At 39.2% G+C, this 24,508-nt stretch overlaps 2 protein-coding genes and 1 long non-coding RNA gene across 5 annotated transcripts in view; all 3 read left to right on the top strand.

The window, feature by feature from the left end:
- The window catches only part of LOC144020138 (uncharacterized), a 137,086-nt gene extending 128,449 nt beyond the window's left edge, over positions 1–8,637 (top strand). Inside the window, exon 7 of one of the 2 annotated variants that reach the window (XR_013283810.1) lies at positions 7,567–8,637. This is a non-coding gene — a long non-coding RNA (uncharacterized LOC144020138). Of the gene's footprint in view, positions 1–5,016; positions 5,204–7,566 lie in introns of those variants that run through there. The other variant, XR_013283809.1, reaches the window with a different exon arrangement.
- Positions 8,638–10,290: 1,653 nt separating this feature from the next.
- frg1 (FSHD region gene 1) lies at positions 10,291–17,444 on the top strand. The gene is made up of 9 exons (XM_077523278.1): positions 10,291–10,533; positions 11,019–11,086; positions 11,204–11,326; positions 13,049–13,106; positions 13,203–13,317; positions 14,047–14,151; positions 14,262–14,353; positions 17,196–17,306; positions 17,408–17,444. Exons 1-9 carry the CDS (start codon positions 10,475–10,477, stop codon positions 17,442–17,444), a joined length of 768 nt encoding a protein of 255 aa, XP_077379404.1. The 5' UTR covers positions 10,291–10,474.
- Positions 17,419–24,219, top strand: asah1b (N-acylsphingosine amidohydrolase (acid ceramidase) 1b). 2 transcript variants are annotated; one of them, XM_077523277.1, is made up of 14 exons: positions 17,419–17,436; positions 19,093–19,139; positions 19,993–20,083; positions 20,150–20,236; positions 20,325–20,403; positions 20,479–20,553; positions 20,681–20,726; positions 21,299–21,443; positions 21,545–21,599; positions 22,404–22,485; positions 22,599–22,730; positions 23,356–23,479; positions 23,677–23,733; positions 23,817–24,219. In XM_077523277.1, exons 2-14 carry the CDS (start codon positions 19,117–19,119, stop codon positions 23,904–23,906), a joined length of 1,086 nt encoding a protein of 361 aa, XP_077379403.1. In that variant the 5' UTR covers positions 17,419–17,436; positions 19,093–19,116; the 3' UTR covers positions 23,907–24,219. The 2 variants fall into 2 exon arrangements, with proteins under 2 accessions (XP_077379403.1, XP_077379402.1); XM_077523276.1 differs by lacking the exon at positions 17,419–17,436 and adding an exon at positions 18,631–18,968.
- The last annotated feature ends 289 nt before the right edge of the window (positions 24,220–24,508 follow it).

The following is a 24,508-nucleotide window of genomic DNA, read 5'->3' as shown; positions in this document are numbered from 1 at the left end:
AGTCTGTCAATTCGGTAGGTGGGTAGATAGGTAGGTCAATTATCTAGTAATGTGGTTAGTCAAACAGTCAGGTTTTCAGTTACTTAGTCAGGTTGTTATTTAGTAAGCGAGTTAGTTGTTGGGTAAGTTAGTCTTTAAGTTTGATTGGTAGTAGGTAGGTAGGACGTTTCATTATATGGTTGATCAGACAGTCAGCTCTTGAGTTAGTCAATGAGGTTGTTATTTAGTCAGTGATTTAGTTGTTCAGTCAGTCGGTTGGTTAGTTAGTTGGGCCCTTTGGTTGGGTTTTGATAGGTAGGTAGTTAGGTAATAAATCTGTCAGTCAGTTATTCAAGCAGTGAAAGTCATCAGTCATTTTACCAGTCAGTTAAGTGATCCAGTCCGTTGGTTAGACCCCCGCACCCATTCGCAATCAGGTTCCAACTGCAAATATACTTCAACACTCGTTGATGGATGGTGGCTGGTCCACAAAATATCAGCCCAACCATGAACCAGCTCCTGGCAGAAAAAAGGTTGGGGACCACCGAGTTAGACAGCCACTTAACTCAATTATTTGGTCAGGTATGTAAATAAGCAGTCAATGAAAATGTTATATGGCTACCTTGTCAGTCTGCTGGTTGGTCGGTTATTCAGTTGGTCATTCTGCCAAAGGTTTAGGGGGCCAAATTCTCGTAGTTGGGCCGTCACGATATTGTATGGCCAGAGATGATTTTCTGTACATTGTGTGAGTCAACATTCAGTAGGGTGGAGGAAAACCTGATGTGGCGCTTCAGAACAAACTGCAAATGCAAAGTCTCGTGTCCCTTCCAAGTGCTGATGCGACTCTTACGTTACATCCCTTCATATGAGTGACGGACGCCTCCTATGTGTGGATATACCATCCCAAGGTTGATTCTTCATCATGCCTTTTCAGGCTTTTCTCATTCTCCGGCAAGCGTCGAACGCCTCCGCATTCATTAGCCCGTCTCCGACTTGAATTTGTCACCCGTCTTTAGCTGTACGTCGCTGAGTGGATTTCCTCCTCCGCCCCTCCAGGGAAATCAACATGACTGAGCGACAAACATACCGTTAGACGGGTCGTGTCATCCCGGGCATAAAAACGTGTCAGGTGAGCACAAGGACGCCGAAACAAACAGAATTTGATGTTTGTTTGTTTTTTACATGCGAGTGTTATGTAAGGACATGCGGGGAATGCAGCGTATTAGTTTGAGTCGTCTTAAATCCCGCGGCAGTCAGCTTTATGAGCGCTCCATCCAGAGGCTTACTTCACAAAATGTCAGACTTACTTTCCTCCAAAGTGCTGATGATCGCGTCGCAGCTCAGCCACTAAAGAAAAAGGGAAAAAAGAGAACGGCATAAGTGTGCTTTTAAAGCGCTGAACTCTCAACATTTGTTGGTGAAAATTCTTACAAGAAAGTCTCACAACCACGTGATGAAACCAAACTATTTGCTCTGGTTACTCCTGTAACGGCTTAGTCAGGCGGCTGGTTGGTTGGTTGGTTGGTTGGTTGGTCGGTCGGTCAGTCGGTCCGTCGGTCCGTTGGTTGGTCCGTCCGTCAGGTAGTTCATTAGCCAGTTAGCCTGAAGGTTGCAGTCTAGGGGGCCCTTAATCAATTAGATTAGTATGTCAATTATTCATTTAGTCAGTTAGTCAAGGCGTACAAGGGACACTTAAATAAGGTGAAGTGAAGCGATGGTCAAATAATTTAAACCACTAAAAAAAGTCAGTCAGTCAGTCAAGTCATTTGTCGGTCATCCACTTAATAAGTCAGTCAGCCAATCAGTTAGTATGTCAAAACCAAGTCAGGGTTTTAATTTTAGTTAGTTAGTTAGTTTGTTAGTTAGTTAGTTAGTCAGTCAGTCAATCAGTTAGTCAAATAGTGATCCAGTCCTTCAGTTAGTTAGTTAGTCAAAACCCAGTCAGTCTTTTGATTAGTTAGTTTTGTCATCTAGTTATTCAGTCAGCCAGTTAGTCAATAAGTTAGTCAGTGATCCACTCCAGTTAGTTAGTTAGTTAGTTAGTTAGTCAGTCAGAACCCAGTCAATCTTTTGATTAGTCAGTTTTGTCATCTAGTTAGTCAGTCAATCAGTTAGTCAATTAGTGATCCAGTCCTTTAATTAGTTAGTTAGTTAGTTAGTTAGTTAGTTAGTTAGTCAAAACCCAGTCAGTCTTTTGATTAGTTTTGTCATCTAGTTAGTCAGTCAGCCAGTTAGTCAATCAGTTAGTCAGTGATCCACTCCTTCAGTCAGTTAGTTAGTTAGTTAGTTAGTTAGTTAGTTAGTTAGTTAGTTAGTTAGTTAGTTAGTTAGTCAAAACCCAGTCAGTCTTTTGATTAGTTTTGTCATCTAGTCAGTCAGCCAGTTAGTCAGTGATCCACTCCTTCAGTCAGTTAGTTAGTTAGTTAGTTAGTTAGTTAGTTAGTCAAAACCCAGTCAGTCTTTTGATTAGTTTTGTCATCTAGTCAGTCAGCCAGTTAGTCAATCAGTTAGTCAGTGATCCACTCCTTCAGTCAGTTAGTTAGTTAGTTAGTTAGTTAGTTAGTTAGTCAAAACCCAGTCAGTCTTTTGATTAGTTTTGTCATCTAGTCAGTCAGCCAGTTAGTCAATCAGTTAGTCAGTGATCCACTCCTTCAGTCAGTTAGTTAGTTAGTTAGTTAGTTAGTTAGTTAGTCAAAACCCAGTCAGTCTTTTGATTAGTTTTGTCATCTAGTCAGTCAGCCAGTTAGTCAATCAGTTAGTCAGTGATCCACTCCTTCAGTCAGTTAGTTAGTTAGTTAGTTAGTTAGTTAGTTAGTTAGTTAGTTAGTTAGTTAGTTAGAGGTGGAATCATCCTGACAATTCCGGATGTAGTCAGGATAACGATGGAGAATCAAGAAACTTTGACATAGCTTTCTTTGATTGATACATTTTTATTTAATAAGGCAATCCAACGTTCAGACCTTTCCTGCTTGGTTATTTCTACGGCTGCAGAGTGAACAGCATTACATGCCATTCATTCATTCCGATCAATGTACATGCTAAGGTATACCCACTTGCTGAATAACTAATGTGACTGCTATAACAAACAAACAGCGGCCGGCTGCGTATGTTTGCTCAACCGCAGATGGGGGAGGCATCCGTCAGGTCAGCAGTATTACGCATATTTCAGTTTTCTGCGGAGATTTCCCCGCAGCCGAGCTTCGCAGTGCGACAGGAAGCGGAACGGTGAGCACATCCCATCATTCTCATCACTCCGCCGACGCGCTTTTTTATCGAGGCTGTGTATATGCTAATAAACGAAGAGTTACGAGGCACTAAAAATCTGGCGGGTAAACAAGCAACCCGGGCAAAAATATGGCGCGAGTCAACCTTGAGGAGAGGCGGTGGTGCAGTGTGGCCGTTAACCGACGCCCGTGCTCATGACATTAATTAACACCGCGCCGCCAATCATCTCGTCCATCTGTTTTCATCACACACGCCACCGGGATGAGACTCCATTGCTTCTGTCGTGCGGCAAAAACATGCTGCAATTTTTTGCTCGCTTGTGCCTTTTGCACAGAAGCCAGCAAAGCGCAACATCCTGCCGGCTAACAAACTGACAAACTCATTTTTAAGTGTGGAGGATTCCGTTTTTTGATCATATTTCGACGGATACTTGTGGAGTCATTTTCCAAAACAAAAATCACTATTGTCTGATTTTCATTCATTTTTATTTTTATTATTTTTTAAAGGATTATTTGGGGATTTCATAACAGACAGTGAGATAGATATCTATTTTTATTCTTTTCTAGTTGTAGTAGTTTTTTCTCTTTTCTGTTTCTTTTTTGGTTATATGTTTCATTTGCCTTCATTTTAGTGTAAGCCGAAACTATAAGACCAAAACATTTATGAATAATAAATCAGGTATTGTTTAGTGTAATACACTGCTAATTTACTGCTTGTGTATGTTAAAAATGCATGGAAAGAGGACCTTATTAAATCGCAATCGCAATACTGAAGGAAAAAAAAATATCTTGATTAGATTATATTTTTGCAAAATGGTGCAGCCTTAATCAAAAGCGTGTTAGTAGCAGCGAGTTGAAAGTGTGAAAGTTTGCTTGGTTGCCTTTGGTGTCTTCCCGTGAAGTGACTTCACACCTTCCCGTCCTCTGCATGTCCTCTTTCATTATCCGCCCAGCCTCACTGGGACCGCTTCCCCTTAACTCACTCTCTCATCTACTTTACGGCCGTCTAATTGGATGCCAATCAGAGAGGACGGCCGAGGCCAGCACATCCTGAGTCACGTGACTAAAGAGGCGGCTTGACAACATCCAGGGGATGTCAGGGAAACGCATTCACAAACTTTCCTTCAGCATGTATGGGGGTATTTTATTTTTATTAATTATTTTTTAAAGTGCCAATACTTTTCCCATGTCTTTCCATACACAAGTATCTTCGCATTAAAACAATTTACAACAGATATTTCAGTTTTTGCTCTATTATCAATAAATGTGTGTGTGTGTGTGTGTGTGTGTGTGTGTGTATGTGTATATATATATATATATATATATATATATATATATATGTATTTTTTTTTCTAATTTTTACTTTTTCAATTTGTAATTTTTTTTATTTCAAAATATACTTATAATTGTAAATTAAATTACAAAAACTACTTCTATTTGTTTTTTAATATTTTTTTTTAATTGTCTTTTAGTAAGTATTTTTTTATTTGCATTTTTTAATTCCGACGTACTTCTAATTGTTTATACCGCCGGTTAAATCAATCACAAATATGTATCTATTTTTATTTATTTTTATTTTTTCACTTGATAACATTATCCCTTTAGAATTACCTGTTTCTGGTTGAAACAAATATAGATATTATTGCAAATTTGCAATTTTTCAAAAACTTTTCCAAAGATAATTACATGTTGATGAAAATATGAAACAATAGTATTTATTTTCATTATCCTCGTTAAAAATATTTGTTCAACGATTTACAGATTTTGAAAGATGTACAATAAATATCTTTCTTTCTCCCTTTTCTCCTCACAGATCAATTTTCTTAGCTTTATGTTGGAAGCAGCTTGAGCGCTTCAACTGCTCCATAACTCCAAAGCACGTTTCACGTCGAAAAACATCTGGCCTCTCCGCGCCCAACTTTACCTGGACCATTTACCACGGCAGGTAAATATTTGAAAGGCAGCAGGCTGGTGGGTGCAAAAGGCCTGGAAAGTGCTGGGCGGCCCCTCCGGTCACGCCGGCGTCCCCTCAGCGCCTAATGAAAAAAAACGCCTCGCATCGTAATTGCCGTCGACCCTCGCGGGCGGCGACGCGATTGGCCACCGGGTGACCCCCCGCGGGCGTCCTCTGGGCAAGGTCCCGACAGGCCGCCGCAGCCCCCGGACGTGGCTGGAATATTCACGAGCGACGCCGGCGGCCTTCCATTGATTTGTTCGGGATAACTCAGGACGAATGGTCGCCTCCAACGACCATGAGTCTGCCTTCAAAGTCGTCGTTATCAATCTGCCTCCCGTTTAATGCGCAAACACGGAAGAGTTTTTAAAGGCACGAGTCAAAACAAAAGACATAAAACAAGAATCCACACAAAGCTAATGTAAAGCCACAATGTTTAAGTCCAACACTTCCCACGGACAGAATATCGAGTGCAGTCCAACCATTTGTGATTCTCGGCTGATCACGTCCATTCGGTAAGGATAAGAAATGTAGACACCCGACACCACAACGGATGGACGTATATGTTTCGTGTAAGCAGACTGCCGCTGTGCGTCTTTGGTGAGTATTAAACACTGACCATGTTTAGGATTGTTTATGTTAGGCCTGCTTGGGACTCAATTATTGGAACAAGCAAACTCTTAACACATCTCAGACCAAAAGAGAATCTTAAAATCTGCATTTGACGTCCTTTGTCAGCAAGAGGCAAAATCAGGGCAAAAACAGACACTTGTGTGTACCCAGAATTAGAAAATGAGGCAGCCTCTTACTTGTCAGTCAGTCAGTTAGTTAATCAGTTAGTTTATTAGTGCTCCAGTCTGTTTGTTAGTTAGTTAGTTAGTTAGCTAGCTAGTTAGTGCTTGACTGAGTTCGTCACATAGTGTGTAAGAGAGCTAGTCACTCAGTTGTTTGATCAGTTAGTCAGTCAGCTAATGACTCGTTCCTTGAGTGAGTTAGTCAGTCAAAGAGAGTACGGGGGTTAGTTAGTTAGTTAGTTAGTTAGTTAGTTAGTTAGTTAGTTAGTTAGTTAGACCGTCAGAGAGTGTGTAAGAGAGCTAGTCACTCAGCCAGTTGTTTGATCAGTTTGTCAGTCAGCGTATGACTCGGTCGTTGAATGAGTTAGTCTGTCAGAGAGAGTACGGGGGTTAGTTAGTTAGTTAGTTAGTTAGTCCTCGACTAAATTAGAGAGTCAGAGAGCTAGTCACTCAGTCAGTTAGTTACTCAGTTGTTTGACCAGTTAGTCAGTCAGCTAATGACTCGTTCCTTGAGTGAGTTAGTCAGTCAAAGAGAGTACGGGGGTTAGTTAGTTAGTTAGTTAGTTAGTTAGTTAGTTAGTTAGTTAGTTAGTTAGTTAGACCGTCAGAGAGTGTGTAAGAGAGCTAGTCACTCAGCCAGTTGTTTGATCAGTTTGTCAGTCAGCGTATGACTCGGTCGTTGAATGAGTTAGTCTTCAGAGAGAGTACGGGGGTTAGTTAGTTAGCTAGTTAGTTAGTTAGTTAGTTAGTTAGTTAGTTAGTTAGACCGTCAGAGAGTGTGTAAGAGAGCTAGTCACTCAGCCAGTTGTTTGATCAGTTTGTCAGTCAGCGTATGACTCGGTCGTTGAATGAGTTAGTCTGTCAGAGAGAGTACGGGGGTTAGTTAGCTAGTTAGTTAGTTAGTTAGTTAGTTAGTTAGTTAGTTAGTCCTCGACTAAATTAGAGAGTCAGAGAGCTAGTCACTCAGTCAGTTAGTTACTCAGTTGTTTGACCAGTTAGTCAATGACTCATTCAGTGAGTTAGTCAGAGAGAGTAAGGCGAATAATTAATCACTTAGTTTATTAGTGAATCAGTCCTTGAGTGAGTCAGTTAGTTGATCAGTCATTTAGTGAGTGAGTTGATCACTTGGTCAGTTAGTTGTTTATTAGTCAAGTAGTGCACCCCATATTGTTCCAATTGCTTCAAGACATGCATACATCGACAGAATTTTTGAGAATCAAATCATTGATTGGTTTGACAAACTTTTGAGCCTTTGCAGAGGTCTCTCGCTCTCTCTGTCTATTTCTCTCAAGTGCTCTCATATTGTTTACGACCACCTCGACTGGATTTCTTTTCCCCCAATATGGCAAAATTGATGATGAACAACAAGCAAAATGAATTGACTCGGCTTTGGCATTTAATTAGCGTCTAATTATTTTCCCATTGTTCTTTGTTCTGAGTTGATTAGCTGGCACGCTAGGAATCCTCAAAAGCTCATTTCCACTCATTTGCTTTTCTTACGAGGCGCCGCCGCCGCCGACCGCGGTGAATGTTAAACATGGGCGGGGAACGGCTGCTGCTGTTCACATGTGACGAGCCACATCATGCTCGCATTATCACCTGCTTTGTTTGCCAGGACCAATAAGAGAAGGAAAACGCTGGCGGGTGATTGGGCCAAAAGTAGCGTGTCCATGATCTTCGAGGAGCCAATCAGATTTCAACATGGATGTGCAGAATCTACCTTCAAGCCTCCACTGCTCTTCTTTTCAAAACGACGCGTGATTTCTTTAAGCTGTTTTGTCAGTCACAGTTGAGCTTTTATTGTAAAACTGTCGCGAATCAAAAGATAATGAAATCTTTATATTTAAATGTGAAAAATCAAATCATATAATTTCATCTAAATTCAATGTCAACATAGACAGCCTAATAGGACTTATTACGGTAATTATAAACCTACGCACTCCAAAATGCTGGGTTGTTTTCTTTGGAGCACGTTGGGTTACTTTTACCCAAGGTTGGGTTCGTTATTTGGACCCAGCAGGTTGGGTCGAAGATTGGATTTGGGCGGCCTGAAGAGTTGAAGCAGGTTGCCATTTTGGACATTTGTGTACTGAAGTTGAAGTAAATTGCTGTCATTTTTATGCATGTACGTAATCTTGACCCACCGTGATTGATCAAATCCTCAACACATTGCACTAGTTAATAATCTAGCATTGGTCCTTTTTTGGACCCATTGCAGTGTTCCCTATTTCACACAATTTGAAGGCATAATGTCCATAACTGCAAAACGCTGAACCAGCATCATGATTACATGCCTTTTATCAGCGGCATATTGCAGGGGGGTCTGTTTACAACATGGCAACTCATACACATAATCTGTGTGGAATGCAATTTTTGTTCTTTTGTTTTACACACAAACAAGGCATGGAGCATGTTGCTCGCTTTCGGCACCTGATATTATGCTAGTGGTGTACTTATTTGTGTCAGTGCAGTTTAGTTTTTACTCCCAGATGATGATGATGATGATGATGATCAGTGTCAGTGTCACCGGGATTCAAGTGATTCATTATGAATGTAAAAAGCAGTTTAAAAATACACTGAAGCCTTTTTCAATTATTCACGTCTTTTCCCCCCCCTCGGGCAACCACTGAAGCTTTTTGATGCCAGCAAGTCAACAAAATTAGCCTGTTTTGAAGGGGTGGCCCCGTCTAATGCAAAATACACGTTTGTGCTTTGTCATCTTATTAGAAGCTAACTGTGACAGCGCTGATAGCTAATCTGACGAACTAACGCGTAATGCAGACCCGCTTACCTTTTGGGTATGACGTCACAGTGTTAGCCGCCACATGGTGTCACAGGCCAAATTCTAAACGGCTTGCTCAGATTTTAGGAAATGGGTGACTCATAAAAGATTTGATTGACTTAATTAGTTTATTTATTTATTTATTTTTATTAGTTTCATTTAACACTTGATTGGTGAGCGGGCACTCCAGAGACTAAAACGATTTATACATAAGCTCTTGAACCAGAGCAGTCTGTGTATTGCGTATGAAATGAGTTCTAACCATGAAGGCTTTAGATAACTTTAAAAAAAAAAGAAAAAAGGAAGCAGTCTTCTTCATGTATTGCTCTTCAAAAGCCACATTGACAAATGCAATGAGCCAGCGTGTGTTACGTGTGTATACTGCCACCTATTGACGTCATGTGGAGAACGAATGACTGTCTTTCAGCGTTCCATTGAGTGTGTACGGTCAACGGTGATGGAGTGGTTAGACTGCTTCACAGTCAAAAGGTTCTGGGTTTGATTCCCCATTCCCAGACACTTGCATGCAAGATTAAGTTGTGCCCTTCTTCTCTCACCAGAAGTCAGCTGGAATAAGCTCCAGCTCACGAGAAAGACGTTTATTATCCCTTCATTAGTTGTTCACATTTTTCAAGTGTTTTATTAATATGGGTATTAGCCTGGCTCACCTCTCTGCTGATACACGAATGGCACATAATAATGTGAAAATGCCAGTCAGCGTGCGTAAAGTAATTGAACACATTAACGGGTGACAAAACGGAAGCAAAATGCGAGCTAATTCCCATAATGAGTTATGTTGGAACTTAATTAGTAACATCCCCTCCGGGTATTTTTCTATTTTTCATTATTCTCTACCACATCATGAACACTCTTCATGTCGCTTATTTTATTTTTTATTTTTTTTAAATAAAGATGAGCTCTTTTCTTGTAAGTCGGCGAGGGTGGAGGTCAGCCTTAATGGTTTTCACGGCGGACTGGAGCGCGCTATTGCTCTGCTTCACGGAGCTTTGGCTCTGCAAATGGAGCTCGGCCCGTGCAGTTATTGTGGAGGACACGTTGCCCTGTGCTGGTTATTGGGAGAAAGGAGTTCAGAGAATGGGATTTACACCTGTGATGTGTAGCTCCTGCATGCTAGTAAATCATCGTCTGACATTTCACTTATTTAAAAAAACAAAACAAGAAGAGATGACTGTCTCCACTGTTTCAATGTAAATTTAATGTTAACTTACTTAACGGATAGGGAGATAAAAATAAACTGTAGTTGAGATTTTCGGTGTTTGATTAGAGAATTTGAGGATTTTTAGAGGACAAAGCAGGGGCAGCAGTCACATGACGTGTACTGATTGTCAAATACAAGAAGGGCATTGCCGTTTGTGCCCATCTTAAGAAAAAACAAATGTAATATATGTTATCTAATGTGAACAAAAACATAGATGAAGTTGATTTGTTGCAGTTATCATTAGCTAGTTTAGCATATATCGAATGTATAACATAACAACGCTAATACATCGTCAGATTAGGAAAAACGAAGTATAATACGGCAAAACAACTAACTAATATAGATTGTATCATTAAAATATTTTTTAAGGTTAAACTGCCAATTTGGGGCCGGAATGAAAAAGTCAAGGTCGGAATTGGCTGTCCCTTTGCGGCCGCCGTAGTTGTTGTCAACCTTGTCACAAACTTCCGCTTCCGCCTGTGTTAGCCGTGCAAGCTTGCTAGCAACCTCGCTGCTTACACCATGGCGGAATATTCTAGCGTAAAATCAACCAAATTGGTTCTGAAGGGACAGAATAAAGGGTAAGTCAGGATATGTAAGGCGGAAGTGGATAGAACGGCGTGGCGTAAAGTTACGATGTCGATGAGGTTGGGGTTTTAGCGATTCGTACTAAATGCTAATAGGCTAAATTTGTAGTAAACGCCGATAAACAAACCGCCAGTAAACTACAAATAGTTTTTTTTTAATTAATGTGTTTAACATATTTTAATGTCGTTGCAAATACGAACATTAGTAAGCACACCGAGCGGTGCGGTTTGAGGAAAGTTTAGTTTTTGGCGACTTGGTGATGAAATGCTGCATCCACCATTAATTACGTAATTGAATTCAAATCCAATTTGTATTAGGTTATTTACTTCTTTATGTTGACTAAATGTCTTTGAGTACCGATTTTGTTTTTAGACACATTCAATATCCGTGAATAAATAATTAACAATGTTCAAGGGTAAAAAATAAGAATGCGGGCGAAAGTTGCAATTTTTTCCCCACTTCATTCTGTTTTGAACAGGAAAAAGAAGAAGGACAAAAATAAGAAAAGAAAAGCAGCAGATGACGAGGCCAAGCAGGATGTTGTCGGTATATGTGCCCTCGTCTTCACTTTTAACATTAATCATCCCTCAGTCTTGATGTTTCACATCCTGGACTAGTGTGCTTTAATAAATACAATTTCTTATTTGTCTTCTTCATCACCAGGCGGGTGGTGGGCCATCCGCCACTTCGGCGACATCATGGGCACTGTCGCCATCGAGATGCACAACAATTCCTACATTCACGCTCTGGATACAGGACTTTTCACGGTTGGCGCACCGCACCCAGGTGAGGTTCGGGCATTTTTACGGAGGAAAAAAAAAAATCATCACTCCTCATTTGGTGCTGCTGTTTTGGTGAACAACAGAATGCCAATGGGCTCAACTATAAACTCTTGAACGTCTACTACTACGTTCTTTCATCATCTTTTTTATTTTTTATTTTTTTAAGGAAACCAGAAGTGTTTAATTTGTTTTGTGTGTTGAGGTGGATGTCTTGGATTGCTATATTTTTGAATTTTTCAGGGTGTCCATGCATCTTTTAGCGTTGAGGCTGATGGTCTTTGAGAGTTGGACTTTTTTTTTTTTTTTAGGTAGCTAAACATAATAGTGCGACAGGGCGATTAAATGTCCCGCTGTTTTATTTTTTAAGACAACTCAGCATTTTCAAGTGTCTTTGAGTTGTGGCAAATACGTGTCTTTGAATGCAAGTAAAGATCCCTATGGGGTCTTTTGAGTTTTTCCGGTGACGAAGCATGTTTGAGTGCCTTTCCGGTGTTTATTTGTTTGATTTCCCAAGTAGATGACGCATCATCAGGCACACTATTAAAGGCACGTCCTCCATTTGAGGAAATATGGCGCTTTTAATGCAGCACACATACACGTCTCACTATAGAATGTCAATATGTGTCTTCGAAAAAAATAATATAGAAATTCAGCTTTGCAATGTCTAAACGTCAGACCGAGGGCCTGCAGAGGTTTTGAGTCCATTTGCAGCTGGACATGGAGCGGCGTTAATTTATTTATTTATTTATTTATTTTTTTACAGCGCCGCATATTAATTCAGCATGCGTTTAATCAGGGGCGCTGAAAAACTGCCGAGAGATTGAAAGTAAACCCCCCAATTCCCTGAGTGTCTCCTTCCTCACATCCGCATGGAGGATGTGAGGAAGGCAGGAGATCAAAGAGGACACCAGCTAGAATTTTCAAGGAGACAGAGGACGCATTTAGCAACATTTTCAAAAAATGATTTCATAACTCCTGCACTCCTCAGACGACACCACGCGCACCAGATTTTTTTTGTTTTGTTTTTTGTTACTTGAGTGTTGATTTTTTTTTTTTTTTTTTTTTTTTAAAGGAGAGAAGGCGTCTTGGAGTTTTTCTTTTTCTTTGAGGTATCTGTTGAATTTATAAGACAGCTTGGTGTCTGAATGAGACTGAGTAGAATTTGTATTTTATTTTTTCCCCATGCAATGCAACTAAAAGCCTATAAACATCTTTAAGTTTTAGGTTTTCAATGCGATTTGACAACATTGAGAGAGTTTTTGGGCGGTGACTTTTTAGTTTTTAAGATGGCTAAATGTCTTTAAGTGTTCGGTTTTAAGAATGCTGTGCGTATTTGTCTTGAGAGTGTTTAAGGTGCCTTTGAGTGTCTTGAACATAGTTTTTTTTTAAGTCTTTGAGAGACTTTTGCGTGTTTTTTTTTTTTTTTTTTTAAGGTAAATAAGTGTCTTTGAGTATTTGATGTTGAATTTTTAGGTGACCAAGTGTCTGTTAGCAATAACAAAAAGCAAAAGCGAGCAATTTTTTATTTTTTTTGCCGTGTATGAGCCTAGAGGAGCTTTTTGCATTATTAATGACTAGAATGCAGGTGTGAAGAAATTATGCCCATCTTTTAAAATATCGTAACATCATTTTACCCTTTAACAATAATATAACTTGTACCCGCCCTGCATATATTATGCACTATTTTGTTAATTATTAACCGGGCTATACTGTTGTTTTGTTTTAGAGGACGAAGGACCGGACCCCCCTGAACAGTTCACTGCGGTCAAGCTCTCTGACAGCAGGTGACGATGCAATCACTGACAATCTGTTCTGAGATGTGACCCCAAAAGTTATGAAAAGAATACTTCACCGTGTCTTTGATAATAACCCTTTTCCAGGATAGCCTTGAAGTCGGGCTACGGGAAGTACCTGGGCCTCAACGCAGACAACCTGGTGGTGGGCCGCTCCGACGCCATCGGATCCAGAGAACAGTGGGAGCCCGTTTTTCAAATGGTAGCTAACCATCCCCTCGTTAGTAGCGTCTTTGAGGGTTTTTTGGGAGGGGTTTGTTGAGGTTTTGATGGTCTTCGAGTGTTAAGTGCCTTTTCTTGTCTTTGAGTTTTTTAGTTTTAAAGGCAACAAGCATCCGTGAGGGTCTTTGTTGTGTTGGGGTGTCAAGGTGACCTAGTGTCTTTGAGTGATGAGTGACTTTTAAGGGTCTTTGATCGTTTAAGTGTCTTTGAGACTGTCTTTGACTGTTGAGTCTTTAAGGCAAAAATGTATCATTGAGTATTGAAGTTTAAAGGTGACTAAGTGTCTTTGAATGTTTTTGAATCTTTTTTTTTTTTTTTAAAGCAACAAGCATCCTTGGGGTTAAGTGGCTAAATGTCTGAGTGTCTTTGACTCTTTCAAGAGACGACGCATAATTGCTTGTTGTTGTGAGTTTTTAAGGTGATTATGCACCTTTGGATGTTTCACTATTAAGTTTTTAAGATGATTCTGTGTCATTGAGTGTCTGGAAGTCTTTGAGTGAGTTTTGAAGGTGACAAAACATTTTCGTGTCTTTGAGAGTTGAGTATATAAGGCAGCTGCATCTATAAACGTTTAGTTTTTAATGCAAGTAAGAATTTGAGTCGACCAATTGTTGAAATTTTCGAAGGCGACGAAGTGTCTTTGAGAGTCGCTTAGCCTCGCGAGAGCTGCTTTGAAACATCAAGCAAATTGCCTTCCCTTTCGGACCAGGGCAAGATGGCGCTCCTCGCCGCCAACAACTGCTTCATCTCGTACAGCGAGAGCGGCGACATCGAGGCCACGAGCAAGACGGCGGGAGACGGCGAGATGGTGAAGGTGACGCGCGATAATCCTCCTTTCATCCAAACCCTCTCGTGTGACCTGACGGGGTTTTTTTTGTTTTGTTTTGTTTTGTTTTGTTTTAACGCCGAGCGTCTATACCGCAGATTCGTTCGTGCGCGGAGCGAGACGTGAAGCCGAAAGACGACATCGCCGACGAGGACCGAGGCAACGTCAAGTCATGCGAGCTCAGTTACGTGTACGTACGGCGGACATTCACTTTTGTGATCGCTCCTGAAGTCCAAATTCCTCTTGACGTGATTGGCTGCTTTTATTTCCACACTGCCGACGGCCTCCATTTTACGCTGCACTTGGTTTGCTTCCGACTAAATAGACTTGGATTCACTTTGGTGCGGGTCAGCACTTTTTCTCGTTCTGCTCATTACATCGTTTTGCTTCACTGTTGAGTTCACACAAACACTTGACAGCTAGCAGGATATGTTTTAATTTCAAGCATATAAGCATACTAGACTAAGTGCAATTTCTTGTGAAATTGCGTGGGAATGCTAAGCTGAATGCTTCTGAAGGAAATTGAAGGATAAATTCTGCGAAAATTACATAGTAATTAACTATTAACACATTCATTGCCAGACCAGCAAAAAATGCATCATTTGACGTCTTTTTCCGTCAATGGCAGTGAATGAGTTAAACGTGTTAAAAATCAATGAAGCAATTATAAATTGCTGATATAATGTACAGCAGGGGTGTCCAAACTTTTTCCTCTGAGGGCCACAGACAGAAAAATAGAAAGCTGCAAGGGCCACTTTGATTTTTTTTTTTTTTAAGTTATTTATTAACACATTCATTGCCAGACCAGCAAAAAAAATGCATCATTTGACGTCTTTTTCCGTCAATGGCAGTGAATGAGTTAATTACCAGTAATAGTAGTAATAGTGGTAATATTACTCCTAATTATGAAGTAGTAACTTGTAGTTAAATGACAAATAAAAACCCATCCACCCATTCTCAGTCAGTAGTCAGCAGTAGTCACCTACCATAAATTACTACTACAGTAAAGTTCTTTCATTCATCTATTTATAAGAAATGCCTATTATTATAATACTCCTCTTTCACATCTTTGGGTGCAGCAAACTTCAAATAAAATCAGCACAAAAAATAAATAAATATAGGATGCCATGTCAGACTATACTTGGTACAAAACATAAATCCTCGTCCAATCAAACGGCACCTTAAAGTCACGTCACTTCCGCAGCGTTCGATTCATAACATTATTCGTGATCATCATCAGACTAACAGAAGGCGAATTTTTCAGCCAACAAGAGAAAGAAAACATTAATTCAGATATGCAGTTTATAATGTTCTTGTGTGCAAACAATAAGCATTCACATTCCGTTTTATGCTAGCATCTGCTGAGTACTTTATTTTTTGTACTCTCTTCTCAATCCTCTCTGACAATCCCAGAAGCCCCTTCAGGATAGACTGCCATCTATTGGCACACATCACTAATTTACTTTTACAAAAACAGTAAAAGACTTTTTTTCCCCTTATATGAGAAACTACTGGATATATTTGCAATGTACAATCGGAGGTGGGATTCGAACCCGTGACCTCCTGCTTACTGAACAATACTACACCATCTATCTCATTGAAAATGAATTGGGAAAAGTTGATATTTAACGTTAAATTGCGCAAGTACTGTAAATAATGTGGAATCAGACGATATATTCCCAGGAAGGCGTGAATTTTTTAAGCATGTTGAAATTTGAACGGTGTAAATCGGAAGTATTATGTGGGAGTTGTTTGACGGAAAAAAAGTGAGGAGAATAAAAGGTGCCTGAAATAATAACAACAAACAATACGAATAACAATTGTGCCTTCAGCATTCCCACAATTAGCCAAATAAGAGCGATAAAGACGAGCCAGTGCTAGGAAAGCCGATCCTAAAAACTGGTTCGGAATGACCTCCAACAACTTTTCGCACACTGCTGTTATCTGCACCCCGTTATCTGCGCGTCGGGTCAGCACACACGCTTGACACCATGTTGACGAGAAAATTGCATCACTTCACGCGCGAGCGCGCTTCCGAGATGTCAATCGAGACGCGCGTCGGATGGAGCGGCAGATTTACGCACGCTTCGTCTGCTACCGCGTCATGATGTGGATAATGGCCGACCTTCAGCCTCGTCTCCAAAAGTTTTTGGCGTGTTCGTGAAAGGTCAGATGTAAACTGTTCATCACTGCGCAGCGGCAAGTTACAGCAGCTTTATGGAAGGGACTTCATTTTGATTACATATGAAGTTATGATTTGAATATGTTGTCGCCGTGCAACAAAAGACGAGACTTGTCTTCATTTTTGAGGAAGATGAAAATAGCTAAAAATAAACAGGTTGGGCATATTTTGCAACCCTATGAATTCTGCCTAGCAACAAATGACCATGTTTGAACAACAATGTGTTGATCTAAAACTATTTTTTGTTTGTGTTTTGGATTAAAAAAAAATTGAAGATACATGCCTTTTCTTGGACAGTGATATCAGATATTTTATTTTGTAGTTAATACAAAACCCATTTCCAATTTATTACACCTAATCCTTGACAAACACGTCACATGACTGACATGACAATATGTCATTGGCTGCACCCCATCAGCCAGTTATTCTGGAGCTCTATGATTTCTGCCTAGCAACAAGTGAATATATAATGTGAAAACCAAGACTGAGATAGAACCTGTTGATATAATTTATTTTCTAAATCTTTTAAGTTCAAAATTGCATGTGTCAATTTCATTGGCTAAAGAGCGTGATTATGTTGGAGCACAACAAATTCTGCCTAGCATCAAGTGGCTTAAAAAAAAACCACATACAGTAAGCATTTTATATTCAATACAGACAAAATAAAACATCGGGGTTTATGTTCTTTAATATGCCGGCTTCTCATTGGCCAATGTGGTAGTGCTTCTCAAGCCCTATGAATTCTGCCTAGCAACAAGTGGCCAAATGAACTTTTGATGCGAAAAACAAATTTTCTTTTTTCATATTTTTTTAATTTTTATTTTTTCATGAAAATCTATTTTTTTACCAGTAAGAAGTTTCAGAGTTTCCAGGACCGTCGCCTGCGGGTGAACGAGGATGAGCCGTCCATGCTGAAGAAAGCCAGATTAGATGGAAAGTTTCACGAGGCTTTGCTCGACAGGTGCGAAATGTTTGCACCGCACCACACAGGCGTCACTTGATTTCATTTCGCTTACGTGTGTGATACATCTCATGCTGCTGTCTTGTTTTTTATCATTACAGGAGGAGCAAAATGAAAGCGGATCGATATTGCAAGTGAAGCATTTCATCTTTTATTTTTATTTTTTTAATAAATATGTTTGTGCCCATTTGTGTCAAGTGCAGAATTTATAATGAATATTTTTACCAGTCAATGGCGGGTAAACAAATTTGGTGGCCTCACAAATTTACATAAACTTTGCACTTTTGTAACTGTGTCATATCCTTGTAAGAGTTGTGCAAGTCCGAATGCATTGAGGAGATTGTGAAACTAAATGTGAAATTTAAAGTTAATGTGTAGCAAAACCCAAGTGATATGTTACACTTCTACGTGGAAAGAACCACTGTCAACCTTTGTCAATGGAAATTCTGCTCTAATAGATTTGAGACTTAATGAGCAAGTATACGGTGACTAGCATGGAACAAATGACTAGCGTAGTGGCATCAAAGCTATCTGAGAATCTTTGCTAATTTAGGTTTCGCCCAGTAACATGCAGTCATGTCATGATTATGGCTCCGAAAGACTGAGATCCAGAGTCAAAAACTGCAAGCATGAAATAATTGCTGTAGTTCCGAACTTCCGTCACCTCTGTTACAATCTTTGTTAGGGTGCATGTTTGCTTTATTATATGAACACTAGTGAAAAACAAACCTGTAAAAGAATAAATGGACAAAGTGAAGACACACAAAAAATACATATAGCTAATGTTATTTTTATTTTTATCGCGTTTCGAAAGGTCCTCTGCGATTAATGTAATTTTTGGCGCCCTCTTGTGGTCATGGACGTCAACAGGCCAAATTTAACTCTTGAAAACTACCCGTCCGATTTGAGGGGAATAAAAACCACTAACCTATAAAAGATTTTAACCTATGTCATCAATTCATGTTTCCTACAAGGATCATAAATTCTGACAGTACAAAGTGACTTTATTCTACGATAGATAGATAAGAGATTTTTGCTTGTGGTGTGTTTGGCTGTTTCTTTTGTTTTTGATTGCAGTGGTTGTTTTGCATTGGTTTTGTTTCCTCGTTGACTTCCGGCCTAATGGGGTATATACACTGATCTATATATATGATTGGATAGCCGCTATTCCAAGACTTTTGAGGTCTACGGCTTGCTCTGGCGCGTATGGATTATCGGCTATCCAGTCATATATACAGGTCAGTGGTGTCGCAAGCTACAAAAGCGACCCCATGATACGTTTCCGTGTGGAAGAAACCATTAAAGGGGGATTTGCGCCATGCTATTACATTTTTTGTTGTTGTTGAAAATACCAGTTGGTTGTTTTAAACCGACAGATTTAAACTTATAATAAAACTTCATAGAAATAAATACAATTGTATTTTTATGTCACTTTGTGTACTAAACGTTAATTCACATTTATTGACTTCCGGGTCCCCCACCCCCTTGGTGGAACGGAAATCGGCTTTGCGTGACAAGAAAACAGAAGTGGGCCCCTTCTCTAGTCAATTTCAAACATTTTGCCTTCAGTGGGCACATTTCTGCAAAATGGACCTGGCCAGCTTTCGTTTTCTAATGTTAGCTGCTTTATGTGCAGCCACGTCGGCACAATTTGTACCGCCTGTAAGTTTACATTCCCGTTCGGTGTATTATCTGTCTCGTTGACGAAGTATGAAGGAACTGTCACTTCAAACTTAACTCTTTGGAATTAATAATTGTGTTGACTCTTTCTTTTCATTATTTACAGTATACAGAAGATTGTCGGACGGGAATGTATCCTCCAAGCGGGCCCACGTAAGTCACATGTTGTTTTTGTTGTCAATAGTAAATAATGTCCATAGCCACTCCATGCCTTACATCCAGCAAGCCACGTTATGTGAAGCTACAAACGTTACCGAATTCCAAATTACCAAATTCAGATACGCATTTGAGATCGTACTAGTATAATTAGCAACGTTTTTACATGCATAAATGTACATTTGGAACTCACAAGCCATTTTTTTTTCGGTATAAGCACATTGAGTTATATTTGCAATCAATTAATCAATCAATGCTTGCCGGAATAAAAAAGACTGAGAGGACTTTGTGAGATGAGATATAAGTCATGCCTTAGAATAGAATTTAAATATGTATTAAAAATGCAACATGGAACGGAGAAAATGTATGGTATTAATTTAACTCATTCACTCCCAGCCATTTTCACAGAAACAATCCCGTTTTCACAAGTGTATTTCAAATTGTAAGTAATTTAGCTTTTTTTTCTACATGGCCCTGGTTGTTCTCCTTTGCTCTGCTGCCACCTGCTGGCCGTTTATGTAATAACTACCATTTCGTCAACCGTTCTTTGCAGTTGAGAGGCTGCATCAAAGACTTCTGTATGCTCTAGCATAAAAAAAATATAAAAAAAAAATGTAAGAATACGTCTTTGGGACACTTAAAACATAAAAAAATAAATAAATAAATAAAATTAAATAAAAATTATTTACACATTGGGAGCAAATGAATTAAAAACAAAAAAACTAAACGCCTAAAAAAGGTGCACCCAAAGTAAATTAGAAGCTGTACAATAATGAAATAATTGTTATGACATTTTTAGAATGTATTGAACTTGTCACAAATGTTACGCTAAAGCACAATTGAAATTCAGGTTTAAAGGCCGCGTGAGCTGGTACACGGTGGACCTGGACTTGCCTCCCAAGGACAGATGGACACCTGTCATCACGGACAAAAAGACACAGGTGCGAGAATTTTCTGCCGCCATTTTGTATTGATTTTTGTTGTGTCCCAACGTGATTGCATGTCAGTTGGTGAGCATGATCCAGGCCGTGCGAGACTTGGCCAACGCTTTCGTTCCCGAAGGGAAGCTCATCGAGCTGGTCGACGTCGCTCTGGTGAGGAACAGGCTTTATTTGTTTGTTTATTTTTCACGACTTCCATACCTTTTTTGTGACATGATCGTGTTTTCGTGTCAACTGGCAGCCTTTGATTGTCAGCACGCTCCCGTACCCGTTTGGTGACGAAATGAAAGGAATAGCCGCTGCGTCGGGAGTTCCTCTCGGTAAGCGTCGCTCACTTCGTTAGGTACACCGCATGTTTTTAATAAAGCGCATTTTTTATGATTGATTTTTTGTAGGTGAGGTGGCCTTGTTTAACCTCTTCTACGAGGTGTTTACCGTGTGCACCTCAGTGGTTGCTGAGGACGCTAAAGGTCAGTCAACTTCCTTCTATGATGACCTTTATTACTCCCACAATGATGAAACTATATTTTTAAAAAAATGTATTAATCAATGGTGTTGTGAAAAATGAGCCAAATGTTCTTTTTTTGATGTTGACAGGAGACCTCCTGCATGGTCGTAACCTGGACTTTGGTTTGTTTATGGGGTAAGATGGCTGCCATTTTCCATTTGGGACAAGTTGGGGCACTGCCCCGCCACTAGATGGCACTGTGGAAACATGTCTCACTACAAATGCAACTTATTTCTCATCGGAATACAATTTTTTTTTCTTTTTCTTTTTCTTAGATATTTTTTTTTTCTCCCTGTAATATTTGTAGTGTTAAGATTTTCGTAGGATTACTTTTATTTATTTTATTTACTGTGGAATTTCATCCTTTTTTTGGGGGGGGGGTTGGGTTGTGTCAATTTGTCTTTTTCCCTAATTAAATTGTCTATATATATATATATATATATATATATATATATATATATATATATATATATATATATTTTTTTTTTTTTAAAGACCATTATCATTATTTTTATTTTTTTTTGTAGAATTATGACGCTTTTTCAATATGAGTGGCACTGCAGTCCTCTGCCCCAGGTTTCCTTAAAAAAATAAAAAATAAATAAACTGGCTTTAGGGCACATATGATTGTGCCCCACTAAATCTACCTAGCAACACTCGGGGGGAGAAAAAAAACAAAAACATTTGTATGTTTGTGCATGTATCAGATGGGACGTGAAGAACAAGTCTTGGGTGATGAGTGAGCAGCTGAAGTCGTTAGTGGTCAACGTGGACTTCAGGAGGAGCAACCGCACCGTCTTCAAGTCCACAAACTTTGCCGGTTACGTCGGCATGCTGACCGGTATCAAGCCGGTAAATTCACACGCTTTCACTCTCATTTTTGAGAAAATCACCAGGGGTGTGCAGACTTTTTCTATCAAACGTACCTGATCACGTGCCGTCTCATTTGTCAGAACTTGTTCACCCTCACCATGAATGAACGCTTCAGTCTGGATGGAGGATACATCGGTCAGTCACTTATATTCTATTCCCTGATTTTTTTTATTTTTTTTTTTAAATAGAATTTTTATATATATATTTTTTATGTTTTTTATTTATTTTTTTAATTAATTTTACATTATATTTTATTATTATTATTATTTATTATGTTATTATTTTTAATCCTGGCATGCAAATTCTGACTTTTTTTTTAAGTATTTTTTTATTTTATTTTTTTTTTAATCTCATTATTATACATAATTTTTTTTTCTCCCTTCTAACTCCAACTTTATTCTCAGCAAAATTTAAAGGGATATTTCACTTTTTTAGCCCATTATAGTCATAAAAATATAACAAAAATAAATAAATAACTAAATAAAACACCTGTTTTCTAGGTTTGGTCATGTGACATTGACAAGCTGAGCTGTGATTGGTTACCTGAGCCCTTGTGATGTCATTTTCAGTCGACAGCAAGGTGCAAAATGTTTTTAAAGGTACTAATTTTAAAGGTACATGAAAAATAATGAAAATATTAAATTTATTATAGGCAAAATATAAACATTTGACTCCCAAAAATGGCTAAATAAGTAAAGTATCCCTTTAATTTTATTTCTCGCAGTTGTACTAATATCATCATAACTAGTATCAAAAAATTTTATTTTTTGTTGTTGTTGCATTTCAATTTATAGTCAACAACTGTTCCTGTAATGAGGTGACTTTTTTTTTTTTTTTTTTTTTGTCCTGTAAAATTGCGACATTTTTCCTGGTCCAACTGCGACTTTGTCTCGGTTTTGATTTTGACGTGACTGAAACGAGCGTTGTGACGTCATGCAGGCATCCTGGAGTGGATCCTGGGAAAGCGAGACGGCATCTGGATGAGCTTCCTGACTCGCTCCGTACTGGAGAACGCAACCGGGTATGTCCGGTTTTTCCTTCCCGTCACTTAGCGACATGAGATTTGTGGAGACGTCAGCCATTTTGGTTTCCAAGACGACCGTTTGTTTGTGTTTTGTTTTTTAATCTGTGTAGCTACGAGGAGGCCAAGTTTCAGTTGTCTCAGACCAAACTTTTGGCCCCCGCCTACTTCATCCTGGGAGGGAACAGCACGGGGCAAGGTTGCATCATCACCAGATCCAGACTCACCAGCCTGGATGTGCTCGAGTAAGAGACGCGCATTTACAAATGATTTGCATATTCTTATGACATAAGATATTGCAATTTGTTTTCCCCTCGAAAAACTCCTGACTCAAAATGGTGATGGTTTCTGTTTTCGCTCGAAAAATTACAAATTCTTGAACAAAACCACTTTATTCATGTGACATAATTACTTTTATGTTTTGATACCATTTTTTTAATACTATTTCAGTTTTAGTAGTAGTTTTAGCTTTGGAAGAAATGACACTTGATTCATGTAAAATTAGGACTTTTTCATCTTGACATTTCAAATTTTTTTCTTAAATAATTCCAACTTAATTTTAGAAGAAATGCTCCTTTTCTCAAGTAAAATTGTTTTATTTATTTTTTGTTTGGTTTAATTTTTCATTTTTATTTTATTTTTTTTGAAGATTTTATACATGTTAAAGAAGAGGTCAACTCGCTTGAGACTGACGGCAAAAAGGAGAAGCATCCAAGTGGACTTTTGTGCGCTTGTGAAATATTTGATTGCTCAACGACTGAGCGCATGAAGCACATGACCGACCGGGCGAGCGTTTGTCACCTGATTGACTGTAAAACCACATCAGAAAGTGTGTCATGCGCTTTTTTTTTTTTTTTTGTCTCTCTTTAGGATCGATCTGAAGCTCGGCCGCTGGTTCGTGTTGGAGACGAATTATGACCACTGGAAGGATCCTCTCTTCCTGGATGACCGGCGCACGCCCGCCGTCAAGTGCATGAACCAAACGACGCGCAATGTGAGCAAAACAACAGCACACAAATTCTTTTTTTTTTTTTTTTTTGTCCTACATTTCTTGATGTTTATTTGTGGGCACGGATGACTTTTCACTCCAAGAAACTGGAGTTCTTTTTTTTTTTTCTATTGTAGAATTTCACTGTAGGCTGTACTTTGGCAAAATACGATTTTAGTGTTCCAATGTTTCCATTTTTACAGAACGTGTCCCTGAAGACGCTGTACGACGTGCTGTCCACAAAGCCCGTGCTCAACAAGGTGAGTGATGACGACGACACGTTTTGATATTTGAGCATCTCGCTGATCTGCCATTTCATTCTTTTCTTTTTGCCGCACGTCAGTTGACGACATACACCACGCTGATGCAAGTGTCGTCGGGCACGCTGGAGTCGTACGTCCGCGACTGCCCAAGCCCCTGCATGCCCTGGTGAACGCCGCTGCCGACTGGCCGGCTCCGCCTCCCCCAGTGTCCCCAGCCAATGGAAATCGGCATCCGAACTGTTTTGAATGTGTGCGCTAAATAATGTTCGTGGCTGTGATTTTAATTCTAATGTATACATTGTGTCAATTCATGTTAAACGGGTGACTGGTGCAGGATGCAAACCATTTCAATAATACCGATTCCCATCCCCAAGAGTGTAAATGGTTTTTGTGTGAGCACTTTAAGCACTGGATTGCACCCATGTATGTAAATTCATTGGACCTGTAATGAAATACTAAAGAAAAATAAACGTTTTCATTTGATCATTTTTTTTAATGTGCTACTATCAGCTTTATATTGACAATTTTAAAGCATTTTTTTTTCAGGATGCCTATAAAGCTGTGTTGTTGAATTCATACTTGGACATTATTTGAAAAATAAAATGTTCCCATACCATTCCGACCAAAAAGTAAAAGTTTTGACAAAATGCTCTGTAAAGTTGTCAAGACATCTATTTTTTTTCTTATACAGTAAAACTTTGTGATTTTAGTTTGAGTTTTAGAATGGTCTTTTTTTAATTTTTTTATTTTTATTTTTTTTTAATAGCTCTGT

This window comes from Festucalex cinctus, chromosome 6 (assembly GCF_051991245.1).
Source record: "Festucalex cinctus isolate MCC-2025b chromosome 6, RoL_Fcin_1.0, whole genome shotgun sequence".
Taxonomy (NCBI): Eukaryota; Metazoa; Chordata; class Actinopteri; order Syngnathiformes; family Syngnathidae; genus Festucalex; species Festucalex cinctus.
This window is presented reverse-complemented; position numbering and strand designations above follow the sequence as displayed.